Source organism: Thunnus albacares, chromosome 8 (assembly GCF_914725855.1).
Source record: "Thunnus albacares chromosome 8, fThuAlb1.1, whole genome shotgun sequence".
Lineage (NCBI taxonomy): Eukaryota > Metazoa > Chordata > Actinopteri > Scombriformes > Scombridae > Thunnus > Thunnus albacares.
This window is the reverse complement of record NC_058113.1, coordinates 24,091,895-24,117,727: the sequence shown is the minus strand read 5'-3', so window position 1 is coordinate 24,117,727 and position 25,833 is coordinate 24,091,895. Positions and strand designations below refer to the sequence as shown.

General features: G+C 40.4%; 1 protein-coding gene across 6 annotated transcripts in view; it reads left to right on the top strand.

Moving 5' to 3' along the window:
- Positions 1 to 2,591: 2,591 nt before the first annotated feature.
- The window catches only part of map7d1a (MAP7 domain containing 1a), a 42,446-nt gene continuing 19,204 nt past the window's right edge, over positions 2,592 to 25,833 (top strand). For 2 of the 6 annotated variants that reach the window (XM_044358643.1, XM_044358641.1), the window contains exons 1-4: positions 2,593 to 2,994; positions 19,728 to 19,928; positions 23,088 to 23,156; positions 23,872 to 23,892. In XM_044358643.1, coding sequence (XP_044214578.1) covers positions 2,925 to 2,994; positions 19,728 to 19,928; positions 23,088 to 23,156; positions 23,872 to 23,892 — 361 coding nt within the window. In that variant the 5' untranslated portion in view covers positions 2,593 to 2,924. Of the gene's footprint in view, positions 2,995 to 19,727; positions 19,929 to 23,087; positions 23,157 to 23,871; positions 23,893 to 25,833 lie in introns of all 6 variants that reach the window. The other 4 variants (XM_044358644.1, XM_044358645.1, XM_044358639.1 and 1 more) reach the window with 3 other exon arrangements.

The window sequence follows — 25,833 nt, the reverse complement described above, 5'->3', positions numbered from 1 at the left end:
GACAAATGTTATCACTATTGTTTTAAAATACTTTTGAATGGTTCAGAAAATTATTTTTTGTGCAAGTGTGTACACAGGTGTGGGTGTGCAATTATGAGCACATGTGCTGGTTCAAGAGCTGGGCCAGTCCTGAGATGAATGAAAGGATGAAAGGATTTAAGGGTTTCAATACATTGGAGAGCTGGAGAGGAAGCATAAAAGACACTTGAAAAGTAGGGTTGATGTTTATTACTTTTGAAGCATATTGTTTACTTCCCCATAACATTCAATGTTCAAAGTCCATATCAGGAAGTTACAAAAGCTATTTATCTCTAAAATGAATAATTTCCTCACCAGAGTGTGAAGACATGATAATGAAGTTCAATTCAGTATAATTACAGTTTCCTTTCCTATGAGTTTTGCAGTATACTCAAAGTTGAATTGAAAAGATTGTTTATGTCTGAATGGATCCACTTTGCAGAGACTAACAGGAATGCAACACTCCACATTTTAACCAGCTTATGTTCAGCATCCATTGTCCAAATGTCTTTGTGTGTTTATTTATTTTTTTACAATACAGTTGAATAATTCAAGGATGTTGGAGAGTTTACATTCAGTGCAGTACAATAAAATATGCAAGTATTACTCTTTCTTCTGTAATTGCCATTTTATGACACAGCTAGTGGAACTTCTGCATGATGAATTTGTAATATTGTTAAGTAGAAGTTGAGAGAAGTTAAGAAATAGGTCTGTGGATTTGGCCTGATTTTGGTAAGTTAATCAATGTAATGTTTTTTTAATTTTAGTTTTTGGTTGAGGTACAAACTTGAGCTTTCATTGGGACTCAAAAGACTTTCCTGCTCTCCTTCAATCTTCCCTTGACTTGAAAGGTCTGGAAACTTAACTCTTAATTGTTCCTTTTTTTAGGAAATGAAACACCATACTTATCTGTGATTCAATTATAGATCTTGAATCGAGCGACTTTAATGACTTTAGGGGGACTGGGATCTTTGACAAAACCATTTATTTGAATCATGGTGTGAATTCATCAAGGGTAATTAAGGGAAATGTGATAACAAGTACAAGAAGACTTTGAAACATACACATTAAACACTCAATCTTTTGGCTTTAATTTGGCAAAACCAACCACACACGCTACAGCACACCCAACCCCCACCTACTTCAACATCCCCCACTTTCCAGTTGCAGTGACAGGTGGCTCTTGGGGGTTTGGGAGAACACGACTCAACAGCTGCACAAAAGAGCCCCACTGGGCTCCTTTTGACAGGGTGTCCCCTCTCAAGCGTGCCGATCAGCCCCTGGCCCAGCCCCCACCTTGGCAGATGCTCTGAGAGATCCACAGGTGGTAAACGAGAAGACACTCTGGAGTCCTTAAAACTGTTACGTAACAATCTATTTATGATTTGAACTGAGAAGGTTGTGTTGTCTAAGATTAAAAAAAATATCATCTAAATATATGACTCTAAAGTAGCTCAGTTTTGGGTGGAGTAACTTGTTTAACACATCAAACACTCGTCAAAACAAAAACCAGGCTGACAGGAAAAACTAGTGTCCTCCATTCACTAAAATTTCATGCATGAACAACCGATTATTTCAAACTAATTATTAAAAGCACATGTTATGGCTGAGTCCAAGTTGTAGCCAGTGAAAAGCCTGGCCTTACCTAATCTGAAAGCATGGTGACATGTTTCTTCACTTTCTTCTTTCTTTTAAAATGACTCAGGATGCTCATTAAATTCCTAAGATTTTATGTATGGTGATGTTTTGTGGTTTTTATGTTCATGTGAAACAAAAGGGAAAACGAAATCGAAACACTGCATTTAAACATTTTAGGGAGCTTGCATTATTTAGTATGTGGGCCACCTCTCCTTTTCCTTTTTATGCTTCTTTTGTCCTGCACCTAGCCTAATCCTGCTTTCTATATTTATGTGGCCAGAACAGAGATTTCTAGTGAATACGTTTAGCTGGATGCTGATTTGAGACACTAAAAAAAAAATGCAAAAATGCATATGAGAACAAAATGAAATGTTTACTTTTCATTATTTCCCTCGCCCAAAATATGTGGAATGCTGTTATGCTAATATATTTTGTTGACTGCAGTGAATAATTACAGCAGTATACTGTTTGAATATAATACTTTGCCATGCTATTGATAGGCAAATCCTACTACTACAACTAATGATAACAATCTTTATGTTAAAAAGTGCTTCAAGGAACCATGCAATGTCAAAACATTGCAGAAAAAAACTTGCAAGCATGCTGGTCAAAGACATGTTATCAAATTCAAAGGTTTATATTGAATGTGAACTGTGAACTGCCTGCGAGTGCATTGTAGTTTTGTGGCTGGAGGAACCAACAGAAAGGAGGAGACAGAGTATTTTTGTCACATAATAAATGTGTTTTTGTCCGTTAAGTTTGCCTTCAGAATACAATATAGATGCATTAGAATATAACAGTTACTGTATCTGTCTTGTATAAAGTTAAATCTTGCTATCATTTAAGGAAATGCTAAAATATCAGCCGCAATCCCCCCTCTCTGGGTAATGGTACAGTCCGATCCGGAGGCCAGTGAGGGACCATCCGCACTAGCAGAGCATCAGCTGTGGTGTGTCGGAGAGTGCGAAACTTCCCGCACTCCTCCTCCCCCGCGTTTCTCCCAAATTCACTCTGACACCTTTTTTATTTAACTTCTCTCAGGAGCAGCCACCGGTGCGTCTGTCTGAGAGCAGTCTGGGTTTTTTTGTGTGTTTTTTTTTGTTCTATTTCTGTCTGAGATCACTGGACGCTCTCAGGAGGGTTTCCTGCCCCGGTTCGTTCAGGACATCGGGTGCAACTGGAGTGACTCGACCAAGTTTCCCCCCCTCATTACTGCCTGAGGAATGAGAGGACTGCTGGAGAGGAAGAGCCGAAACTCCCATGTTTGAATGAACAAAAGAATAGAAAGCGAGGGTATTGCCGCCGAAATGGAGGAAAATACTCTGCCAGCAGCAAAATGTAAGTCTTCAACCACAGTCCTGTCTACCTTTGAGCTGAGTCTGTCTTGCTTTTAGAAAAATGCAGGGGTGCTTTGTCATTCATGTCCTTTGTCACACTGTTTTAAAATGTTGTCTCGCTAGTGTTAACTTTACAGTAGTTGTCTGCCTCATTAAGGGGTTGATAGACAGTGTTGCAATGTCAGAGAGCGTGGTCGGAAATAAAATCTGATGAATTATGAATAACCCATTAGTAGGTGCGGAGACAGACAGTCCACAGATCATGAAGCAAATGCTACCTTGTTGTTGTCCACAAGCTGGACACCTCAATCTCTCATTTTAATCTCTGTGACAATCAAATATGTATTTATTTATCTATCAAATTTGCAGACCTTTTTCATGATGAAAACAAAACACCGGTATGATCTTCAGCTGACAGCTGCTGGCTTTTCCTTTCGCACAGAGCTCAGCCACCAGGGTTATAATAACACAATTTGTGCTAGATGAGGTAATCTGACTAGTCTAATCCCATCCCCCTCCTTATGTTATGTTTAGCTCACTACTAACATGATGCAGTCACATAGGCGGTCTGGCATCCTCTCCTATCTCCCCTTTGGTGCTGCTCTACCAGAGGATGTTTTCCAGATACGTGCAATAGTTCTGAATGCACAGGTGCAGTCTGGCTCATTTTCAGCTGGTGCAGAGATGCACCAAACAACTCCTGAAATCAAAACATTTTAATGAGACACTCAGCCCACGGCCAAAGTGCAGGACAAAGAGACAACCTCACACTCCAGACACATCCAGCTTAGTTATAGATTTATATGTGCAATTACAAACTAAGTGATCCCATGATCATGCAGTTCAAGGCCAATGTCATGTCGGCTCATTCAGCCATAACAAATGTCTCAGTTAAAGACAAAATGAAATACCCATGTTGGACATCTGCCAGCGTGCAGTTGTTCTTGCAAGACATCATGCTTTGGTCCAGTGTTTGAATATCCATGCCAAAGCATTGTGTCTTGACATGTCGCCTGCTTCTGGAAATAGAAGGGGACACACAATGTGACCTCCTCCTTCTGACAACAGAAAACTTCCTTCCTGCTGACAGGGGGCTTCATGGAGGGAGGTCAGCTTGTTTTGGCTCTCCATCAAGCAGGAGGAGGGTAGAGCTCCACCCTGGTCGTGGGAATCTTGATCTGTAGTCGTGTGTGTCTTTTAAACAGCCTGTTCTGAGTAACATAATGTACATGAAATTGTAAATGTGGGAGGAACTGTCATCGGAGTTTATGTGTTGTGACTCATGGTAGGAGCAATGACATCAGGCCTCTTGTTTCATGTGATGCATAGCAGTGTTTCTCAGTGTCTGCGACCCATAGCCAGGGGGAATAATTTGCTTTAAATTATAAAATTGGCAGTGCATATCTACACATGGGGACCATTTGTGCCAAGCTGTGCAATAAAACAAACATATTTGTGTGCATCACTCCCATGTTAGCTTTGGGCCAACAGAAAGTCTGATATGATTGTCACACATCACGTCAATCTGTCATGAATCACTCACTACACTCAGGGTACAATGAATGTTTCCTGCTGCTGATTAACTTGGCTTATTAGCCAGCTCATTAGCTGGTGAGTATGGGAAAATGATGGCAGTTATATTAAGTTTGGTTTTATTGAGAACAGTGGCAGACCAAAATGCGTCATGTGTCTTCAGGTGCTTGCGAACAAAGCCATGAAACCAACCAAGCTGAAGCGACATCTAATTACAAAGCACCCAGAGGGCAAAACAAAATAATTTTTGCGTTGAAAGAGCGAGGAATACACCTGCCAGAAAACACGGATGGTAAACCTGGCCACAACTTCAGAGAAAGCATAGAGGGCTTCTTATTCTTATTATGGATTGCTTAAAGTAACACCATGAGGAGGAGAATTGCAGAACTCTCAGTTGACATTTACTCACAGCTACTTGATAGGTTTTGTTCCTGTAAGCAATTTTCTATTCAGTTGGACGAATCAACAGCTCAGTTGATTGTTTTGGTTTGCTAACCATGGGAAAGGTTAGCAAACCAAAACAAAAAAAAGGAAACATTTTGGAGGACTTTCTTTTCTGCAGGGAGGGAGGACAAAAGGTGAGGAAACAATCAGACTCCTGGATGCTTTCATGACTGAAGTGAGGCTGAGTTTTGTATGGATGCTGCTGCAGTGATGATGGGCTGAAAGAGTGGGGTTATTACACATATAAAGGCTGTCAATGTGGAGGTTATGGAAACGCACTGTATGCTGCATCGGCAGGTGCTTGCATCTGAAGGCATGGAACCAGACATTCACTCTGTTTTGAACACTGCAGTTAATTTTGTGGAGGCAAGGGCACTGCAGTCATGTTTGTTTGGACAACTTTGTAGGGAGATTGATGCTGGGAATGACGCATTGCTACATCACTCTGAAGTGTGATGGCTCTCTCGTGGTAGAGTTTTGCAGCGGGTGTTGGAGCTACACACTGAGATGAGTTTATGAGAGAGGACAAACCCAACATCGCAGAGTTGGGTTTGTAGCCAAATTGGCCTATCTTGCCAACATATTCAACTTGCTCAATAGCCTCAACCTCTCTGTCCAAGGAGGCTATGCATGTGAACACTGATGGCTGAGACTGGGTGCAGGATTCCTTTGCCCCAGCTGCAACAACAAGTGGCCTCACCGGTAAGGCAGAAGAGGAGCTGTTGGATTTATCCTGTGATAGAACATTGAAGGCCTGATTCCAGCAGGTGCCTCATGCAGGTTTATGGCCCTCCCTCTCACTGTCCTGAACTCACTGCCGAGGCCAATGCGAATATTGCTCCTCTTTCTTGCCACTTACCTCTGTGAGTCATCATTCTCCACTTTGACTGCAATGACGACTAAGCGAAGGGCTCGTTTGCATGTGGAGAATGATTTTATAGTCTGCCTGTCATCCATCACTCCAAGAATGAAGCAACTGTGTAGTGAGAGACAGGCTCACCCATCTCATTAATTTAGGTGAGCATTAAGTGAGTCATTGTGATTGTGTAAGCTAAGAATGTGAAGTAGCCTAATGCAATTATTCTAATCAAAATTTTCTGAAGTAATAGGTCTAATTACTATGATGTATTCTGTAACTATTATAACATCTGTTTCGATTTGTTCAGAGCTTTCTGCCAACGGTTTGAGTAAGTTAATTATTTTGAAGTTGAAGCACTTACTTAAAGTCAGCTTTAGACTGGTCATTTTAAATGTCTGGGTTTATTAGGACTATGCCAGTGTTGCAAGTGTTCTTTTTTCTGAAAGTTTACTTCAAGTAACTGATGTTAGTAAAAATGCTGTCAAGTCCAAATGCAACTTAAATAAAAAGACCCTCTTTTTTAAAGTATTTCAGTGGTATTAACATGATTCAAATTGAAATGCTTCTGCTTATCACTATGAAACAGCTCTAAAGTATTTAGGTTGAAAAGTTTCAGAATACATCTAAGAGTACAAATGGTAGTAAGCATATGCTTAATCAGTGTTGTGATTATTAGGGGTCCTTGGAAAATTTTCCCTGGCCCCAAAAAGTTTTGAGAACCCTAGATGTCCCTTGCTTATTGAACATGATCAAAAGTTGTTTTTTCAGCCTGTTGCGATCAGTTATGGTGATCAGAACTCCAACCTTCTCTCTTTCTCTTCATAACTCAAGCACAAAAAGCATGATGTTGCTCTGTCATGTTTTTTCACATTTGCACAGCTGTATCAGATAAGGATTAAGTTTTGAATATCACTCAAAGCCACAGTGTTGTTCTTGAGGGAGATTTTACCTTTATGGTACATTACTGGGACAAGACAATCTCTCATAAAGAAGAAGAGGGAGTATGACCATTACTTAAAATCTCAATAAAAGACACGGTTTCCTGACTTATTAGCTCAGAAGATTGTGGGTTGCCCACATAAAATGTCCTTAAGGGAGATTTAAACAGCACCTGGAAGCAGCAGGACAATTGTCCTGGTTGTGAACTAGAGGCCCCTGGACTGGAGCTGATGAAATCCCAGCCTGGTATTGAGAAAATCTGCTGTCAGGACTTTTTGAGAAGATCTTCTAATCCCTCTTTTCTTTATGCAGGCTTTCTTCTCTCTGAGCTCTCCCGTTCTGCCACTCTTTGTCAGTCGGCTCTGTTTGGTCGTCCTCTTTAATCTCCGTACCTGAACAGCTGAGCCGTGACCAGCCAAGATGCATAGACACTTTTATCTTCCTTCAAGATTCACCATTTCTAACATTCACAGACATCCCAGACCCTGAATGTAACGGCTCACTGCACTGATCTCTCAAATAAAAACAGAAATAGATGATGCTGAGGCAGTGCTTTAAATTGCTAGTGAGTCATTATACAAACTTTATTTGGAGAAAAGCCATAACCATGTAGAGGATAAAGAGTCTCATCAGACTGACAGGGAGACAGATAATAGTATAGCCTAGTCCTTGTCTTTTGTGTAATATGGGAGAATCCACCAACTTTGGCTGTCAAGAATGCAGTAAACAGGATCAGTCAGCTACACATCTTCAGCCGCGAGAATTGTTATGTAATCAGGGGAATACGTGCAACCGCATCCCATTTTTAGAGAGAGGGCTGCTTTAGCGTCTTTGTAAATTAGCAGTGGGCAGATTCCTGTGGGCATTCAGTGCCTAATAATGGCACCTGCTAACAAAGAGAACAGACATTGTTTTGTGCAGGATTTGTTGTGAGCAATATGAAGGTGATGTGTCTGTCATAATGACATGTTTTCACATTCTGTAGGAGATGCGTATGATCCTGAGGATCACCACTTATGATGATGTTTTGAAATGTATCATCAAGCAAATTGTCCACATCCTCCACCATGTATGTATGTATGTATACATATATATAGCAGAGTGATGCACACTATTATATCTCTTGGTATGTGCTGTCACTATGTGCTGGAAATGTTAAGGGTTAAAATCGTTTATGCAGAAGCAGAAATTAAAATGTGATTTATTTCTGTGTCTGTGGCAGAGAATAATTGCACAACATAACATTTACCCTGCTGTTTTTTAATCTCATTTTTATAATATTAGGTGGTTTATACAAAAGAGGACCAACCTATGTGTGGGCTCCATCCTGCGTAATCCATTTAATTCATCATATGTGGCTGCAATCACAGATTACTTTGTCAATCAAATGGCTCTCTTCAAGTATTTTAATCCTTGTTACCTTTTTGGAAGAAATGACAAAATGCATGGATGGCTAAAAGGATTAGACACATCTTAAAGGTTTCAAACTGAGAATTATTATATCATGCTCTTTCACAAGATAAAAGTGTCTTTCTGTGTGAGGATTAATTGATTATTCCTCTAAAGCTACTTCAGTCAGGGTTGCTGGTGTTAGAGATTGGGGGCTTCCCAGTTCCCACATGTTCAGATATGTCCAAAGCCCACATTCAGCACATATTATAGAAGTACTCAGTCGTGTATGAAGTTTGGAGAGAGGAGGGTAAAGAACAGAAGCATCTGAGTCACAAAGAACCGACTGAAGTCATGCCAGCACTGTGGCATTGAGGTCTGGTCTTGAAACTACAGTGCAGTTTTTAAACAGTGACACATCTTCAGTGGTTTTGGTTTCTTTGCACTCTAGAAGATTGGGTTTAAAACTAAGGTTAAAAAGCTGAGTTAAGGGTGTTTGAGAGTTTCCACATCCATATTGGTTGAACAGTGTTGGAATCAGTGCTAATAGTCTCCAATTTATGTAACAACATGGCAGGAAAAAAAGATAAGGCTGCAATTCCTACACTGCTCAGCCCATGTGGAAGGTAAAAACAGCCTCACATTTAAACTGAAAGTTGGCATATAAACCTCTAGACATTTCAATTCAACATATCGGAGTGTGGAACCAATTTCTCTCTATATTGTCAGCTTTTGTACATCCATGTATGTATGTGCCTTTGTTCAAGAATCAGACTGTGAAAAATTGAAATATTTCCCCCAGAGTTAAACACTCCACATACAGGAGGCATCATGTCAAGTCTGGTCCACTCTGTAGCACCCAGATGGTGTAAATCACACTGCCCAGACACTGACCTCTCTAGGGGAATAGAGGTGGATCTCTAACCCAGCACTCTGGAAGGCAAATAAGAGAGAAAGCCTTCCCATTAACCAACACTCTAACTGTGCAAACTCTGTCTCAGCAGTATTCTACCAGGAAATGGCTACCAAAAGCGGCGGTCAATACGTGCATGCGGACACAGTTCATGCTTGTTTTTGTGAACCTTTGTGAGTCCTTGATGGCAGACAGACACCACTAAATTTGAGCTTCTGAACTTTGTACATTAACAAGTTATTTTTGACCTTGCATTTTAGATGTATATTTGTCAAGAAAACTTGTAAAAACAGTGTTTACTCCAAAAACATGGATTAAGGGAGGATTATAGTTGAACTTGCCTACCCTTGAACCACCCCTGACCCACTAAACCCACCAAGTAACTCATATAGCACAGAGACTGTTAGTTTGTGTGGTCTCACTTTGTAAGTAATCAGTTTAACTACTATACGTGCTGCCTAGCTTTTTTTTCAAAGAAAGTTATTATTACAAGCTCTTCTTTGTCATGTCCATTGTAATGACAACTATATTAATTTCCTTACTTTCCATAGCCCTATCACATATGTTATTAGTCACACTTCTAAAATGTCTGGGAGCTATAGTTTTGGTAGAGTAGCCTCCAAAATGTTCATAAGATACTTGTAACTTCACATTTTGCCCCAAGAATGTGTCTAATCTTGAAAAATGACTTTCAGACATAGAACCAGCTCCCTTGGTCTTTTTCTTAAAACAAGACCCTTTGATATATAATACAGTTGATCATTCAGAGAGCTATGACTTGTCAAGGACCACCTGTAACTTCTTTAAGCTGAAGGATTGTGTAAAGAAATGTGTTTTAAGGCATACAAGAAAATGATTTAATTACTATAAAAACAAGTGCATTACTCACCATTTAATTAAAACTGTGTGAGGGTAATTAAAGGAAATGTTTGACATTTTTTGAAAATACAATTATTCGCTTTCTTGCTGAAAGGAATAGGAAGTTTGAGCCAGTAGCTGGTTGGCTTAGCGTAGCATAAAGACCAGAAACTGGGGGAAACATAGCTAGTAACAAAATTTGCTTAGCAGCATCCACCAGTAAGTTACTGCACCTGGCCAAGAAATAGCACATAACCCCCAGTAAAACCACCACTGTCATTTTCAGACTTTGTGGTACAAACTGTCAAGTAGCTGACCAGGTACAAGTACAATGAGAAAGAGTACTTTTTTTTAATATATAAAGTAAGAAACAACAGGAAGTAGATAAGTGCATAAGAAATACCAAAAGCAACAAGAAAGAAGTGCAACAATCAACAAAGTACTAAAAAGGTTAAGGGGCTCAAGTGTTGAGGTGTTCACAGAAGAGCTGAGTTTTCAGGGAGTTCTTGAATGTACCAAGGGAGTCAGCAGACCGCATGGAGCTAGGTAGCTCATTCCACCATTGTGGAACCACAAATGAGAAGAGTCTGGAAAGTGATTGCTTACCAGGCAGTGATGGTATTACCAGATGCTGTTCATTTGCAGACGAGAGTTGACAGGAGGGGACATACAGCCTGATAAGTGACTCAGTGTAGGAAGGTGCCATTCCATTTGCTGCCTTGAAGGCAAGAATCAAAGCTTTGAACTTGATGCAAGCTGCCACCAGGAGCCATTGGAGGGAGACGAACAGAGGTGTGACATGAGCTTGTTGAGGTTGGTTGAACACCAGACGTGCCGCTGCATTCTGAATCCTCTGCAGAGGCTTAACTGTGCACGCTGGTAGTCCAGCCAGGAGCAAGTTGCAGCAGCTCAGTCGTGAGATACTCAGTGCTTGGACTTGGAATTGTGCTGCATGCTCAGACAGGTATGGCCAAATTGTCCTGATGATATACAAAGTGAATCTGCATGACTGGGAGACATGTTGTGTTTGGTGAAGGTCAGCTGGTCACCTAGTGTAACCCCAAGGTTTTTTGCAGACTTTTAAGGTAATAACAGGGTGAACCAAGCTGTACAGTCAGGTGGCAATGAACAGCTTGACTCACAGGGCAAAATGCAGACATTTATAACCAATAAATTTACTGCATCAGCACATAATGAAACTGGGAAGACAGTGGCAAAAGGTTGTCCAAATTATTGGACCAAGGAAAGGCAAGACAAGTTTATTTACATAGACATACACAAAGGCAAATTCAAAGTGCTTTGCATTGTGCATTAAAAAAATCAAATAAGAAATACGGTATAAAACATTGAAAACACAAATTAAAAGGATAGTCTAGCACTGAGTTTGATCCTAGATGCTGCACAGTTGCTGCAGCTTGGCTAAGTGACTGAATGCCAAACATGCTGTTCTTACGTCAAACCTCCTCAATGAACAAGCATGAAACATGCTGTTTAACAAGCATCTGCATTTCTTAACCCCCTTGTGTCTTTCAGTCTCTACTGTGACACAGGAAGAAGGCTGATGCTGCAGTGGTGTAGCTTAAATTTATCATCAGTCAGCCGTACCGCCTATCTCCCTGGGACAGTGGAGGAAGGACAAAGGGAGGGAAGTCTTGATTTGGACTGTGTAGCTTGTTCCTACCACCTCTACCAAGTCTGAAAATATCCCAGACGTGGCTGCTGTGTGCTCTCTGTCGTCTGTTGGTTCGTTCCAGTCACCAGACCTATCTGCTAATATTAGACTAGTCCCTGTCCAGCTAAAGGGCACGCTTCATATACTGTAAACACATCTTGATCTCCCTGCACATCCCTCAGCATGTGTACTATATGTCATCCAAAACCACCCTTTGACACATTTTGGCAATTCGTTTAGTTATTGTACCTGCTTTCTAAGAAATTACATTATTAAAAAAAACATTTTAAGATCAGTGCCATTTCATGTTTCTGTTGATGGAAATGTTTGAACCTTGTCACAGAGTGCGTGGGATTTGCCTCCTCATAGTTACCTATGATTATAAAAGCCATGATTGGTCCATGTTGCCAGCAGAAAGGTTCTGGGTTTTTGCGTGGAGAGACAAAAATCCAGTTAATGATAACTGTTGGATGTAATTGTATGTTGAAGGGTCATGAGATTACTGCTAGGGCCTGATTTTTGCTTTAGGTAATGTTTAGGAAAATAACCATATTGGAACAAACTGACAAACAAGCTACCTCAGACAAGGACACACACAGTCTCAGGTCCTTCAAAATGTCAACAATGCTGTCCTGATGAAGAATGTCACCAGTTATTACCTGTTTCTATTGATTGGTCCCAGAGAAGCTTCAGGAGCAGAGAGGGAATACTCCTGACATGTCTTTACCGAGGACACATTTGCACAAGGTCCTTTTTAAGTCATTTTTACAGATAACTGAGATGTTAGAAGTAGCTTTAAGACTGGTCAGCTTTGTAGCTGCTATTTGGCCAGCCCCAGGACATTGAAGCCCCTTGTATGTATTTCAAACTTAATGTGAAGATTGACAATGTGAACGTCCTCTTAAACTGGATTTATGCTTTTCCGAAGATACAAGAAAACATCTCTATAAACCTACGCAGGAGCCAATGCAAGCACCCTCCAAATCTCACCAGCATGTTGTGTGGACCTGCGTGCACCAAGCAAGTTGTTTTGTTGATTCATTTCCTGTGGGTAGGTGGGTTTGAAATGGAAACAGAAACACATTTATAGACAAGTATAAAAGAAACAGCCACACAAACAATCCCAAGCGACTCCTATGCACGTTCGTACAAATAGTTCCCATCGTACTCTGATTAAAAACTGGCCCTGGATTGTGACAGGGGACCGAAAAACCCAACATTGAGACTAGTGAGGATTAGATCATGCTCTGACTTCCCAACCCCCCAAAAAGGGACGTGCAGCAGGTTGCCAGGAGCGACTGTCTGGCATGCTGATATACTGCTTCCAGTTATGAATGGCAGCCTGTACGGCACAGAAATCCCTCCTTGTCCTCTGATGTCATTGAGAAAGGCTTGAGTTGGGCAGTTCTCTAAACTACCCGACCACTGGTCAGGCTGTTTAGGTTACTTATCCGTTGACGTTGGAGCATGTTGGTGGCAGCAGCAGATGCAGGGTCCCCAGGGAGCTGCTGCTAGTTCAGATCAGCGGAGCCTTTCATCAGTGCCGGTGCAGGAAAGAGCAGCAGCTAAATGCCAGGCATTGTCCTCAGCCTGGGCCAGGTGATGGGATGAAAGCTGTTGCGGTCACTGACATTAGTATTCACTGGCCGATTGACATGCCATGAAGGAATGCTGTCTCTTGAAGTGTCTTCAGCCTTGTAGTTGGTATGCAGAACACCTTTTGTATTGACATCAGCTGTAGTCTTATGACTAGGTTCCTTCAGTCTGTATCAGATATCTTAGACCAGTTTTAATTTGGCATTCAGTCCTTGTTTACTGAGTTGTATCAAGATAACAAACTATTACTTAAATTTGCAGTAGATATACAGAAAATGTGGCTACAATTTAGATTATATCAAGCAAAATACCAACAATTCTTTGGTTCCAGCATCTCAAATGTGAAGACTTTTTACTTTTTACTTACATTTTACCGTTTCACATTATTGTAAATTAAATATCTTTGAGTTTTAGACTGTTGAACAATGCAAGAAATGTGCGGATATCAACTTGGGCTGTGGGAACTTGCCATCTTCTTCTATTTTTTTGACATTTTGTAAATAAAACAAATAATTGGATGAATAATCAATAGATTAATCCCTTAAGAAAATAGTTATTAGGTGCAACTTCAGTTAGAGTACCCAAGGATCTTTTCCATGTGTGGTTCGTTTGCATGTTTTAACGCTGTTTTTTGTATCTAGTATCTGCATCTATTGAAAACTTTGCTACCCTGGACCTTTTAAACAAACACACACACGGCCCGGTCTGGCGTAGCGTCAGTGCTTGTTGTTTACACTGCGCTTCCTGTGTGTCTGGGCCCCCTTGCCCTCTTACATCACCCTATTCGGTGCAGGAGGGACACAACAGGGTGAAGGGGCAACGGGTTAGGAGGGGTAAGCGATGAGGTAGTTCATTAGTCCCCTGGCCCATCCCAAATGAGATGCAGATCCATTCTCCCTGTGTTTCCCAAGTTCCTCTTTTCTTTTTTTTTTTGTTGCCGCCCTTTTCCCTTTCCAGTCTTTTGATTTCACACTCAATACTGTTTCCTCGCCTCTTGTTTGCCTCATTTCCATTATTCAAGAGAATGTGCTGCATTTCCGCCCTGTTTACAAAGTGCTTAGAGTCTTACTTCATAAGAAATTTAGGTTTAGCAGCTTCTCTGTATCCTTGGTATATAAACCTTTAGTTAATTTAGTTGGTGGACTATCTATGCAGTCACTCCTTTTCTTATCTGTTTGGCAGGATACAGAAAGAGTTGTGCGTAAGATGAAGCTCTTGGCTTCATAAATATTCCATATCTTGTCCTATATTCTTACTCTGCCTTGTATCTTAAAAATACATTGGCAGTGCTCTAGATGTTGCATCACAAATGGAAATGAGCAGCAGTTGTAAATTGTATTCGTCATGACTGGCCACTATGATGTAACTAAGATCGTTTTAAAGCTTACCATTAACATACTGTATGTATTTACTTGACACTTGGAATGGATGCTTGTTTTCTGTCGCTTTTTATAGCTCTTCTCAACTGAAAGCATCCCTCTCTAAGCTGTAAATGAGCAAACACTGTCATGACAATGTGCTGTCATACTTTGTCGATTCTGTCATACAGTGAGTCATGTGTTGTGCTCTGCTGCTCTGAAGAAACAAGATTTTCTTACTCAGATATACAGGTTCTCTATGAGGTTGATGAACAGGTAGAAAAATAGGTGTGAAATATTATCTGAAGCCTATACAGCTGGTGTTGAGATAAAAATGCTTCCATTATGAAGTGAGCACATAATGTTCCAGACATAACCTCTCTGTCTTCTCTGCTTCACTGTGTTTTTTTTTTTAATATTTATGATGGAGTACTTAGTGTTTAGTCGTAAATATTCTACTCTACTAGTTTTCTTAAAATGATGAAACTGGATGGGCTCTTGTGCCCTGCTTTGGAGGTGACTATGTTAATTTAGGTTTTAGTGGGACAGCACTACTGTACATGAAGAAGCAGGCTTTGCGGTGTGTGTATTTATAACCTGCTTTAACAAAATAATATGCTGTGAAATTGGATTTCTGCTAAATCACATTTTCTGTGGCAGTATTACCAGTTGCCCCGTTTTGCCTTGGCTCTTAACTCACAATATCACCAGTCAAACTGTTAAGGACTAAATTCCTTTGTAATTGCACTTTGGAGTGAACAGAGTGAATGTAGTATGAGCTTTGCTTAGCCTTTGCTACATTTGACCAAACCCAAATTTGAGGTTGCACATTTATTTTGTCCAACTTGACATGCTTCTAACTGGGAAATAGCACTGGGTGTTTGCTAATTACCTGCTGATTCTCAACCTGCCATTCTGCTCCCACACTGTGCTCATGCATGCATGCATATACCCACTTCTGCAAGGTTTCCTTTACAGTATCTGCTGACTTTTACAGATATGGCATCGTAGCATTTTTGCATATAAATGGATTCAGCTGAGTGCCTCAGGCTTTGTTTGACACCTGCAGCAAGAGAGGCCCCATGGTGAGACATGAGGGGGCCAACTGAGCTGTGGAGCAGGGTGACGGTGTAAAGTTCAACCAATGATCATGCACAGCATGCCACAGATTCCTGAACCTCGTCTGACCCACTTCGGGTCTCATGGCTGTCAAATAGGAGAATAAAACAAAGCAACCTTGCCAGGACAGCACTGCTTTCAGAGGCTTCTAGGTTGTAGTTTACATGCTACCATCAGATGGGTCAAAGCTGATGCATAGTGGCAGTTATACTTAGAAGGTGTGGAGTATCATGTCTCTTCTCTAAAACTTCAGGAACCTCAAAGCTTGGTTTCAAATTTAATTTATGTGCATGATATGCCCTTTTTAAACATTTTAAATTTGTGATTAAATAATCAGCAATCAAATTTAAAGTTAGAAAAAATCTCATTAGTTATAAAGTAATGAGTTTATTACTCCAAAACTCAACTGATCTGCTTTATCAGGGCTATGCGGGTATAGTTTATTCAGTATCACAGTGTACCCAACAACTGTCATCACATTCTGATTACTGTTTTGTAAGTATGTGGAAACAGATTCCTGCCAACTTCAAACCAGAGAGAGGAGCACTGACAAAACACAAATGCAGAAATCTTGCATGTAAAATAATCATGTACAACCACTTTGCTTATAGAAAGAAGCTGATTAAGAAATAGGTTTTCAGTACCTCTTAAGAGGGACTGGTGGTGCACACCAAAACCATCTACCTGTCTGAGACAGGTAGCTTGTGAAATGCTCACCAAATGTCCTGTGTATCTTTGTCCCTGGCCTTCCAATAATAAGATACACCAAAGTGTTTTTCCATGTCCAGGCTTGATGGAGGTTCTAGCATCTCACAGGAAGTTGGTCTGCATTGATTTATGAGTATGAATAATGTAAGTGATGTCAGAAGAGGGTGGTCTAATGGCTTTCGGCTGTAGTTGTCCCCTGGTTGCAGTACCTTTGGGAAGCTGGAGTGTAAATATGGTGAAAGAGGAATTGCTCAGATGATACAAGCAACTTCTGGTGTAAGATTTGTACAAATATCATAGAATTAGGCTTAAGTTTTCCTGTTTCTGTAATTATTTCACACACAAACACAGAACACTCTGTAAAAACCGGATAATTTGATTAACTTCGCTCAATTCATATTTTTTGAACAGCCAGAACACAGATCCTGGATTTCTGAACAGATTTCCCCATTGCATTTAGTACATCTGAGCAAATATTACTTAAGCATTCTGCTCAAAGCACCGCATGAGGTTGTCTCAATCTTGTTTGCTGTAAGAGGTCACTGTACTCATCACAATGTGAGGACAGGCAAAAGTCCCGGAATTTGAGTGAGTCAGCTTAGCAGACTTCTTTGTTATTTTAAATGTTGTAACTGGTGCTGAAACTTTGAGTCAATTAATTGATGAGCTGATAAAAAGAAAACCAAGCACCAACAATGATTTTATTTAAAAAAATGTTTATAGACTTACTGATTAATCAACCAATAAAAAATCTTCAGCATATTAATCAATAATGTAAACAATCATAAGGTGCAGCTATAGCTCTACCTTTTCTTACTCTCTGCGATTTTTTTTTTTTTTTTTGTATTTACTCTTAGTCATGTCTCATACACTCCATTCCTCCAGTTGTCTGGTGGTGCAGATAGTTTGAGCTGCCTGCATCAATCAGCCCTTGTTTCAGTCCCTTGCTACGCAGCAGCAGTCCTCTCCCTCAGCTCCCATCCTATTTTCCTCCAGAGAGCCTCAGGTTTCATTGGTATTCATTGTCAGCGCCACCTACGTACCCGTGTGTGTTACATTCTCATTCTCCCCATCATTGACAATACAGATCACTGTGATTGTCTGACCAGTTGCCTACAGTCCTGTCAGCCAGCCAATTCTTTGTGGCTCCAGTTCCCAGGTGTATAGGAAAATTTCACAGGCTATGAGGTAATACAATGCCCATCTCTCAGAGCTGCACTTAATCCTATCACCTTGTTGTCATATCTGCAGGGATCTGTTAGAAAATGTTTAAGATGATAAATTCAGAGACTCACCTTAGTAGTCACAATGGTGCAACAACTGGGGTTGTGTGCAGCATCATTTGTTTGCAAAAGTGATGTAGAGAATCAGTTGATAATTGCAGATATTAAATCACATGAAGTCTTCTATGTAAAGTGACAGATTTTATCACAATACAGTAACATAGAAGAACAGAAGAAGAAAAGCCAGGAGTGGTCGGTTTCAGTTTGCTCTCAATAAAGTTGTTTGCAAATGATGAGTGCGGTGTTGTAGCGTTTTCATTTTTCGCACAAATAACAGTAGGTAATTTTCAGTTTTAATCATCATTGTACATTACTGACTAAGTTGCATTTTGTTCCAAAAACACATCGAAATTTCCCACCAAGTATCAAGTATTTATCCTCTACTTTCAGTTTATCTCACTACCAACCAACCCCCCCCTTTTCCCCTCTCACTGTCATTGCACTGTTTTGGCTGCTGTCCCGTTGCCATGCAGAGACCACAACAATGGCCCCTCTCTGTCAGAGCACATCACTGCCCAAGGAATGCTTATTTAATAGTGGCATGCTTTGACAGGGGAAACACAGTGTCTTGTCTCCCAGCTGAACTCTTTCATAGACCCACACAGACTCTGCCCATCAGGCTTCATCCAACTAAGGGTCATCAGTAATAGCCTCCATTTCCCAGACTGATGACATAGCTTTTCCATGTGCCCAGATGAGCTCAGACAATCTTTGCCAAGAGGCCTGATATCTCACTGAGTGCTACTAGGCATCTGTAGCTGCAGTGGTGAGAAGTTGACCTGTTTACTCGGCTGAAGGTTGTTCATGCAGACCTCTGTCCAATAATAATCAGAGTTTTACCCACAAGGGGGCAAGTTGTTTGAAAAAAAAAATATGGCCTGTCTTCGAGGAGATGTTTATGGCTTAAAAAGCACACTGTACAGTTGCATACTCTACACAAAGCTATAATCAATTCTCTTTGAAGTTGCACAGCATTGGTCTCACTCCTCATTGGTTCTCTTCTATGCAAACTGTTGAATAGCACAGCATTTGTATAGTAAATCTTCAGTGTGCTCACTGTCTCTCTGTGACAGCCCCCTACTGTCTGTGTTGTTTTTAGCCAAAGTCTGAATAATTTACAGCATGTTGCCCCAGTGTTTACCTTCAGAGACTATGCAGAAGGAACTGTGCTCCGACATGGTTCCACAGGGAACGCAGGGGTACAGTGCTGAGTGGACAAAGCCAAGTGTCCCTCCCATGACGGTCTTTGTTTGGCCGTCAAAGCCTGGGCAAACTAATGTTTGAGTAGGAGATTCAAGTTCAGCTGCTTGCCAAATGTGAGTCATGGTGCTCTGAGTGAAGCTGCAGTCCCAACAAACCAGCCCAGCCATTCTTTTGATAAGAATCCTTTAAAATCTCTGGTAGCACAGATGACTGATGGGCCTAAACTGGCTGCTATTGAGTAGTTCTCATCAAAAAGTTTGACTCCCTGGGAGGGTGATCATTGATTCTGATTGATTCTGTTTTCCTAAGCAAATTCATTTCACCTCAATAGAATCATCTGGATGCCAAAAAGCAATTACTGCATTTTGTTCTGCCTGAGAGTCAGGCCATTTGCTCAGGCCAGACTGTCGATAAATCAGTTGTGCTGCAGAGAAGTGGTATTAGGCGTAGAGTTTGAGGAGCAGGCTTAAGACCTATTATCTTGTGCTTCTGAGCAAATGGTGTAATCTGCAGCAGATAATGTTGCTCAACAACTGAAAGAAACATTGTACAGGAACAGAAGAGCTTAGATTATTTCTTTGGTGGTGCACTATTTCATTATTTTGTTACAGTATTGACATTTGAGTTATCAAATAGAACAATTTCTCTAAGAAAACAGTCTTCTCTTGTAGCCATGGACTCCACCCCTCATAGTTGATAAGTGCAGTTCTTGAGGAAGTTTACGTCACCCACCCTAAACTCCTTCATAGGCCCAGCAGTGAAAGGAATGAGGACCAACTGGTTGAGTTCCATCTGTGTGCTTGTTCTACCTTTTACCTTGTCATTTACTCACTTGTTTTGTATTCTTTGTCTTTGACCAGCTCCCCACTCACAACTGATCAAAAACCCCACAAGGCCTGATCCGGAGGGGGAGAGCAGCCCCCCGAAGACAGACAACACCCAGAGAATGGAGTCTCCAGCTAAGAAAGATACAAACTGGAGATTGACCACCCCCACAAAACCTGATGTCATTCCTCGATCACCTGGATCACCGGCATCCCCTGTCCCCAAGTCGAAAAGAGGTAAAGGCGAACAGAAATGTTGCTTTGAAGTATTCATGTTATGTGTATAGTGTTCAGTTCCTTCAAGGTGAAACTCATAATGGAAGCTGAACGTGGACGGGTACAAAGCTATGCTCTAATAACGGTGCAATACATCCGCACTCTGCTGGAGTTAGGTCAGCTCTCATGAGACAGGCAATGCTTTAGTATCGAAGTAGAAATGACCACATGCTTTCAGACCTGAAGCTAAATCCAATAGAGCTGCTGCAGTTTATCTTTAATCGTTGGAACAAACATGGAACAGAAGCTGCTAAGCAGGGCTAGAAGATTTCAGGCAGAATTAAATTAGTAAAGAAAATATCCCAGTAAAATATGGACAAATGAGCTTTGTTGGTAAGTGGGCGGTCAATGCTAGTCACTGCCATGCACCAGTCTCTAATGAAAGGTGGGCTGAAGGAACCTGAATAGGAATCCCATTTCAGTGGTTGATGCCAAGGAGGCATTTACTTTGACCTGGTAGTTGCACCATAGCTGTTTCCACAATGCCACCACTTGAACTCCTTACAGCCATTGGCTAACAGCACATGCAAACTCTAAGGAACATGTTTGAGGGTTTTGGGAGTGTAAGCCTTTTTTCTCTCTCCCCCTTTATTCTTTATCCATTAATCCATTCACAGTGGTCATGGTCTTTATTCCTTAGCGTGAGGTGACAGGGATAAACCCCCACCAAGTCCCAAACTGCTCCTGAAACTATAACAGTTCTGTCAGTTTGGATCCCTTCATATGACCTTAGCCAGTCTTTTTTTGTGTTCTTTGCCAAAGTCTAGTCTATTTTAGAGAAATATGTAGTTGAGTCCTAAGTCTCCTGATTCCAAAAATGACCCACACTTCCCTTTTGTCCTTCAAGTTCCTTTTCCACTGTTTCCGCAAAGCTCATTACTTAGGAGGTTTTGCACCATGCTGAGGAGTTTGGTGAAGATGAAAACACTCTGTGGCCCCTTAATTAGTCAAATTGAATGTTGAGGCTTGTAGTGAAGTTGGAAGCTGCTGTATTTTGTCATGTCTCAAACGTTTTCCCTTGATAGCAGAGATTTGCTTCTGTTGATCAGAGCCTCTTCACGTCAATGATTGTTCCGTACTTTTACAATTTAGGGTGTTGTGTCAGATTAGAATAGTGAAAGAAACCAATTTAAACACATTGGAATGCTTTCTTTTTCCTGTTGTGTGTCCATTGGATTTGCCCAGTTTGAGTTGCACATCACACTATACAGCACTGCTGCTTTTGTACCCTGATTTAAAGGCAAACAAAATAACACAGTGCTGACATTTTGTGAAGATGTCAGTGTGTGTGTGTAGAGTCTGGAGCCCAAACACTGCACCTAGCAGTATTTTCTGGACCGCTCTTTTTTTTTTTTCTGCTCTGAAGTTTTGTGCATGTGACGATATGATTAACATGGTAGTGAGTTGCAAACAGCAGCATAGCACACCGTCCAACATCATGCACATGAGCTTTCCATAGTCCTATAAATATCAAAGTGGGTCAGAGGTTGTTCATAGGGGAGGCTGCATGGCAGATTGTTTTCATGTTTCTGATTCACGCCTCCCCTTATTAGACGTTGCTGAAGGATGAGTTCCTTTGTGTTTGATGTTGAACATCTGGTCTGTGAGGATTGAGGAGGATGATGTGGTGTGAAGACTCCAGGAAGATCAAGACTGCAGCCTGTGTCAGTGTTTCCCGGTGGTCGAGAAATGATCTGTGTGAACAATCTGCACCTCAAATTGCAATTCTATGCAGACTTCTGAAAGAGTGAAATAACTATGAAATGATCTTTTTGAATGGATGCTAATTAATTTCAATGGGTCACCTAAAACAACTTAGGAGATATAGGATCATACACTTAAGGAAATCACAGTCAAAAACTCTGATTTATTGTTAGTCTGTATCATGTATTACATGTACTTATTTTCTCAGAGCATGTCTTCATTTGTAATCACACACTTTGGTTGTAAAAGGTTTTCATTCTTTGGAAAGTCAGAATGAATGAATGTTTCCCAAGAAGGAGCACAAGCCATCATGAAAGGATGCTGTTTGAATTCTTGAGATGGTTCAGTGTTTGCATGCACCTCTCTTCCCCTTGAGTTTGTCTTACTGAGTGGTCAGGTATTTGTGAGGAATGTTATGTGAGAGTAGACATTAGAGATGTCACACAGAGATGAGATATATGTAAGAGCTCCCCTCTGGTCATAACATATCACAGTCAAACATACACTGACATCCAGATGGCATAGGAGATTTAGTAGTTCTGCCACATGCTGCAGCTTTCATTTGGAGGAGACTAGCTTGCCTGCAGAGTTTTCCTCAAACATTTGCTCTTTGTGTTTTTTTTTATCTCAATCCAGAGAATATAGCACTCACCGGCAGCTGCCCTTTGGAGAGCATCAATGTTGAAGTGTTGACATTGCCAGTTTCCTGTCATTGTCTTGTGACATACATTTCCTTGTGGTGATTAAAAGTTTAAAGCCCTTGCCACGCTGACTTAGCAGCATTGAGGAAAACATTTACTCATATTCATGCTCATCAGAGGGCAGGTGCATCGTCATTGCATCAGGACAGTTTTGGATTGAGGGAAGTGTGTTACAGAGTATTCTGATAAAATGACTGATGGCACAAAAAAACTAAAGGTTTTACAGGTAAATTTAGTGCTTTGTTGACAAAATACTCTTTTTGATATATTGAATAAGACACATGTTATGCTTTTTTCGAGGAATGAGGAAATTAACTCAGGTAATTATACTCCATATTCGCTGCATTACCCAAATTGCTCTCAAAGAATGAATCCAGCTGAGGTGAGCTTGACTAACCAGTTCAATTTAATCTAATTTTAATTGTGCAGTTGCATGGAAGTATGGCATGAATCTCACTTGGTGAGATACGAGGCCAAAAATTCTCAGATATTGAATTACTCTCATGATGTGTTGGTGTTGCAGAGGTTGTAAATTTGCAAAAAATGTGTCTTCACTGTTTGTCTTGATCTTGACCTGCAAGGAAACATACAACATTAATAAAAGCCATGTGTCTGAGAGCTTATCTGGCCAAATTGATTAGATTTGATACAAACTGACTATATGATGCCTCTCATGTACACACTTTTTCCCTTTTTCTCTTTTTTCTTATCCTAGACATCATGAGGTCAGAGGAGAGGCAGCAGCTTGCCAAGGAGCGGAGAGAGGAGAAGGCCAAATATCTGGGTAAGTGGGTGGGAAGACAAAGCTTTTACACAGGAAGAGAACTCCCCCTAGTGTTGGGGTGAAAGCAGTTTTTATTTTTGGTTTGCAGTTGTGTTGCTACTGGGTTGGCTCTAGGCTGCATATGGCATGCACATGTAGCACAGAAACCTGGAGAGGATAGAAGAATAGTTGAGGCTTTTGCACATACCTGACTGAAATTAGCAAAAAGCCAAACCACCATTTTACCATTTTCTTCATGCATGCTGAAATTTTCATGGGCAAAGTCAAAACATTTGCTTATTGTATGCTTGAGTAATCAGCGCTTTAGATCACCTCTGCACTAAAATGTATGTTAATGCAATTTTAATTTAACTGAGATTTTTCTCACACTGACAAAGAAGTGCCATTTTTATCTTGTTTTGGTAAGTTTGCATTTTTGTGGTGTGATGAATATCTATGACTTTGAAATTGAGTCATCAACAATTTTTCCCAATTTTTAGTTGGTGTTTTTTGATCTACTGGAGAAAAATCTCTTCAGTGGCTTGTACTTGGGTCTCATAACAAGTGACATTGCTATACTTTGTCAGTTGGTATTGTATCTCATTGCCCAAGTCCTTTTTATTTATTTTCATTTAACACACGGCTGCCACGTTATCACCCGGCTACAAGCTGGTCGTGCACTGCTTTGCATGATTGACAGTTGCCTATGTCTTTTCTCTCACTCCTTCCCCTGCAGAAGAGCTCAGCAAGTTACAAGGTAAGCCACTCACCTATTTGTATGTGGTGGTGGTGGTGGTGGTGAAAGCCCATTTTTGATCATCATTCTGTTTGGTTTGGATGTATCAGTTAAATTAAGTTCAGTAGATTTACCTGGAGCTGGGCAATAAACCGATCAAGTCGTTATATTTGTGAAAAGCTCTTCTCATATGACTTTGAGAATCGTCCCCTTAAAAATAACATCCATTTGTATCTGCTTTGCCTCATCTTGCCTCCACCTCTTCTTTTAAAACAAAGCTGCAACTTGATTTATTGATCATCAAGGTAAAGACTGTACATAAAAGAATTATAACACTGCGTTTCGGTCATATTGCCCAGCACTAGAGCTGTTTCATTCATTTAATCCAAGTGATGTTACTTTTTTTTTAAAAAATCATGGTTGTCTTCTTTTTCTTTACCATGAAAATTTAAACTAATTGTAACCTTTTCTCTCTCTGAACATCATCAATATGTCTTTTATAGAATTCATGTAGCCATAGACTGATCACATAACCAATCATTTATGTGTAAATGATGTTATGTTGTTATGGTAATTAGACAGAGAGTTTGGAGTTCACATAGAAGAGGACATAGCATGCTCTGAATTTGAACTTTGTTCATCCACATGTTCCAACTGCAGACACCACAGAACTTGAATTTTGTATTTAAATATAGCATGTTTGTACCACATGCAGCTATGATTACAATCTTACTGGTGAAAATGGAAGGTTTTAGCTTCAGCTTGCAGCCAGATTTATCTTGGCTGCAAATTTGCATCTAAACAACTTTTTATAGCCAAACAGAAATCACACAGTTTAGATACAGAGCTGAGTGATAATGTATTTTTGCATCTTGCACAGATAAAGTATATAGTGTTTACTATGGTAGTCTTACAGGATATATCTGCAGGGTGGATTTTGTGTTATATTCACATTTTTGGTTAACACTGATGTCTACAGTATATTATATTTATCACATTTGCACATTTCTCCAGGAAATCTTAAGTTAATCCATCCTTTAAACTGTCATACTCATACTTTCAGTAATGCCTTGTAGTCTAATCCAACTGTGTGTTCGACAGCAGTGAGATGAGTTTGACATACTTCATAGCGTGGATCGGTCTAATTGGGCGATCACTGGGGCATGCCAGATGGTGCTGGTCTGATCTAATACTCTCAGTCAGACTTGGATAAAAATGAGATCCTTCCAAAGCTTGTGTTTACAATATCAGCTTAAAAGGAGATCTTGTCCAGGAAGACTTAGCTTATCAATCATCATCAGTAGTATTGCTAGTTCAGTAATAACAGAGTCATGAGTAGAAAATCCCTACATATTCCATCTTGGATATTATTGGGTCTTTGTTACGTTTAGGTCAAGCTTTGAGAGACTTGCATAAGAGAATTGGCTGCAACTGCACAGAAACTACTCTCCTACCTTGTCCATCTGTATTGGAATGGTATAAATACTTCATGTACCATGGTTAGAGCAGCCCTCTGGTTATGATTATTTAATGACTTCACTATACCAGGTCCCGATGTTACTTGTCAGTACTAATCACTGTCAGGAGAGAGTTGAAGAATGCATTTTAAAGTAATATTAACATGAGATGTTCAGAATTGGACATCAGTTTATCACTGAAAGCCCTGAAATAGATGCATAAATGACTTACGATGAGTGGCACTCTGAGAAAATTGAAAACTGTGTAAGCCATGAGCTGAAATCACTTGGACTGACTCTCTTCATAGTATAGTGTGACCACCAAGCCCCTAGCCAATTTCCAGCTCATTTTCCCTCCTGCAACCAGCACCTATATTCTGGAAAACCATTACCAAACACTCCTGTTGAATGAGTCACATCCAAATATTACATCAGCGAGTGTCATGAACTGTCACATACTTGATTTGCATGGAAGTGTGTGCAGTCTTTACAATAATTTAAAGGT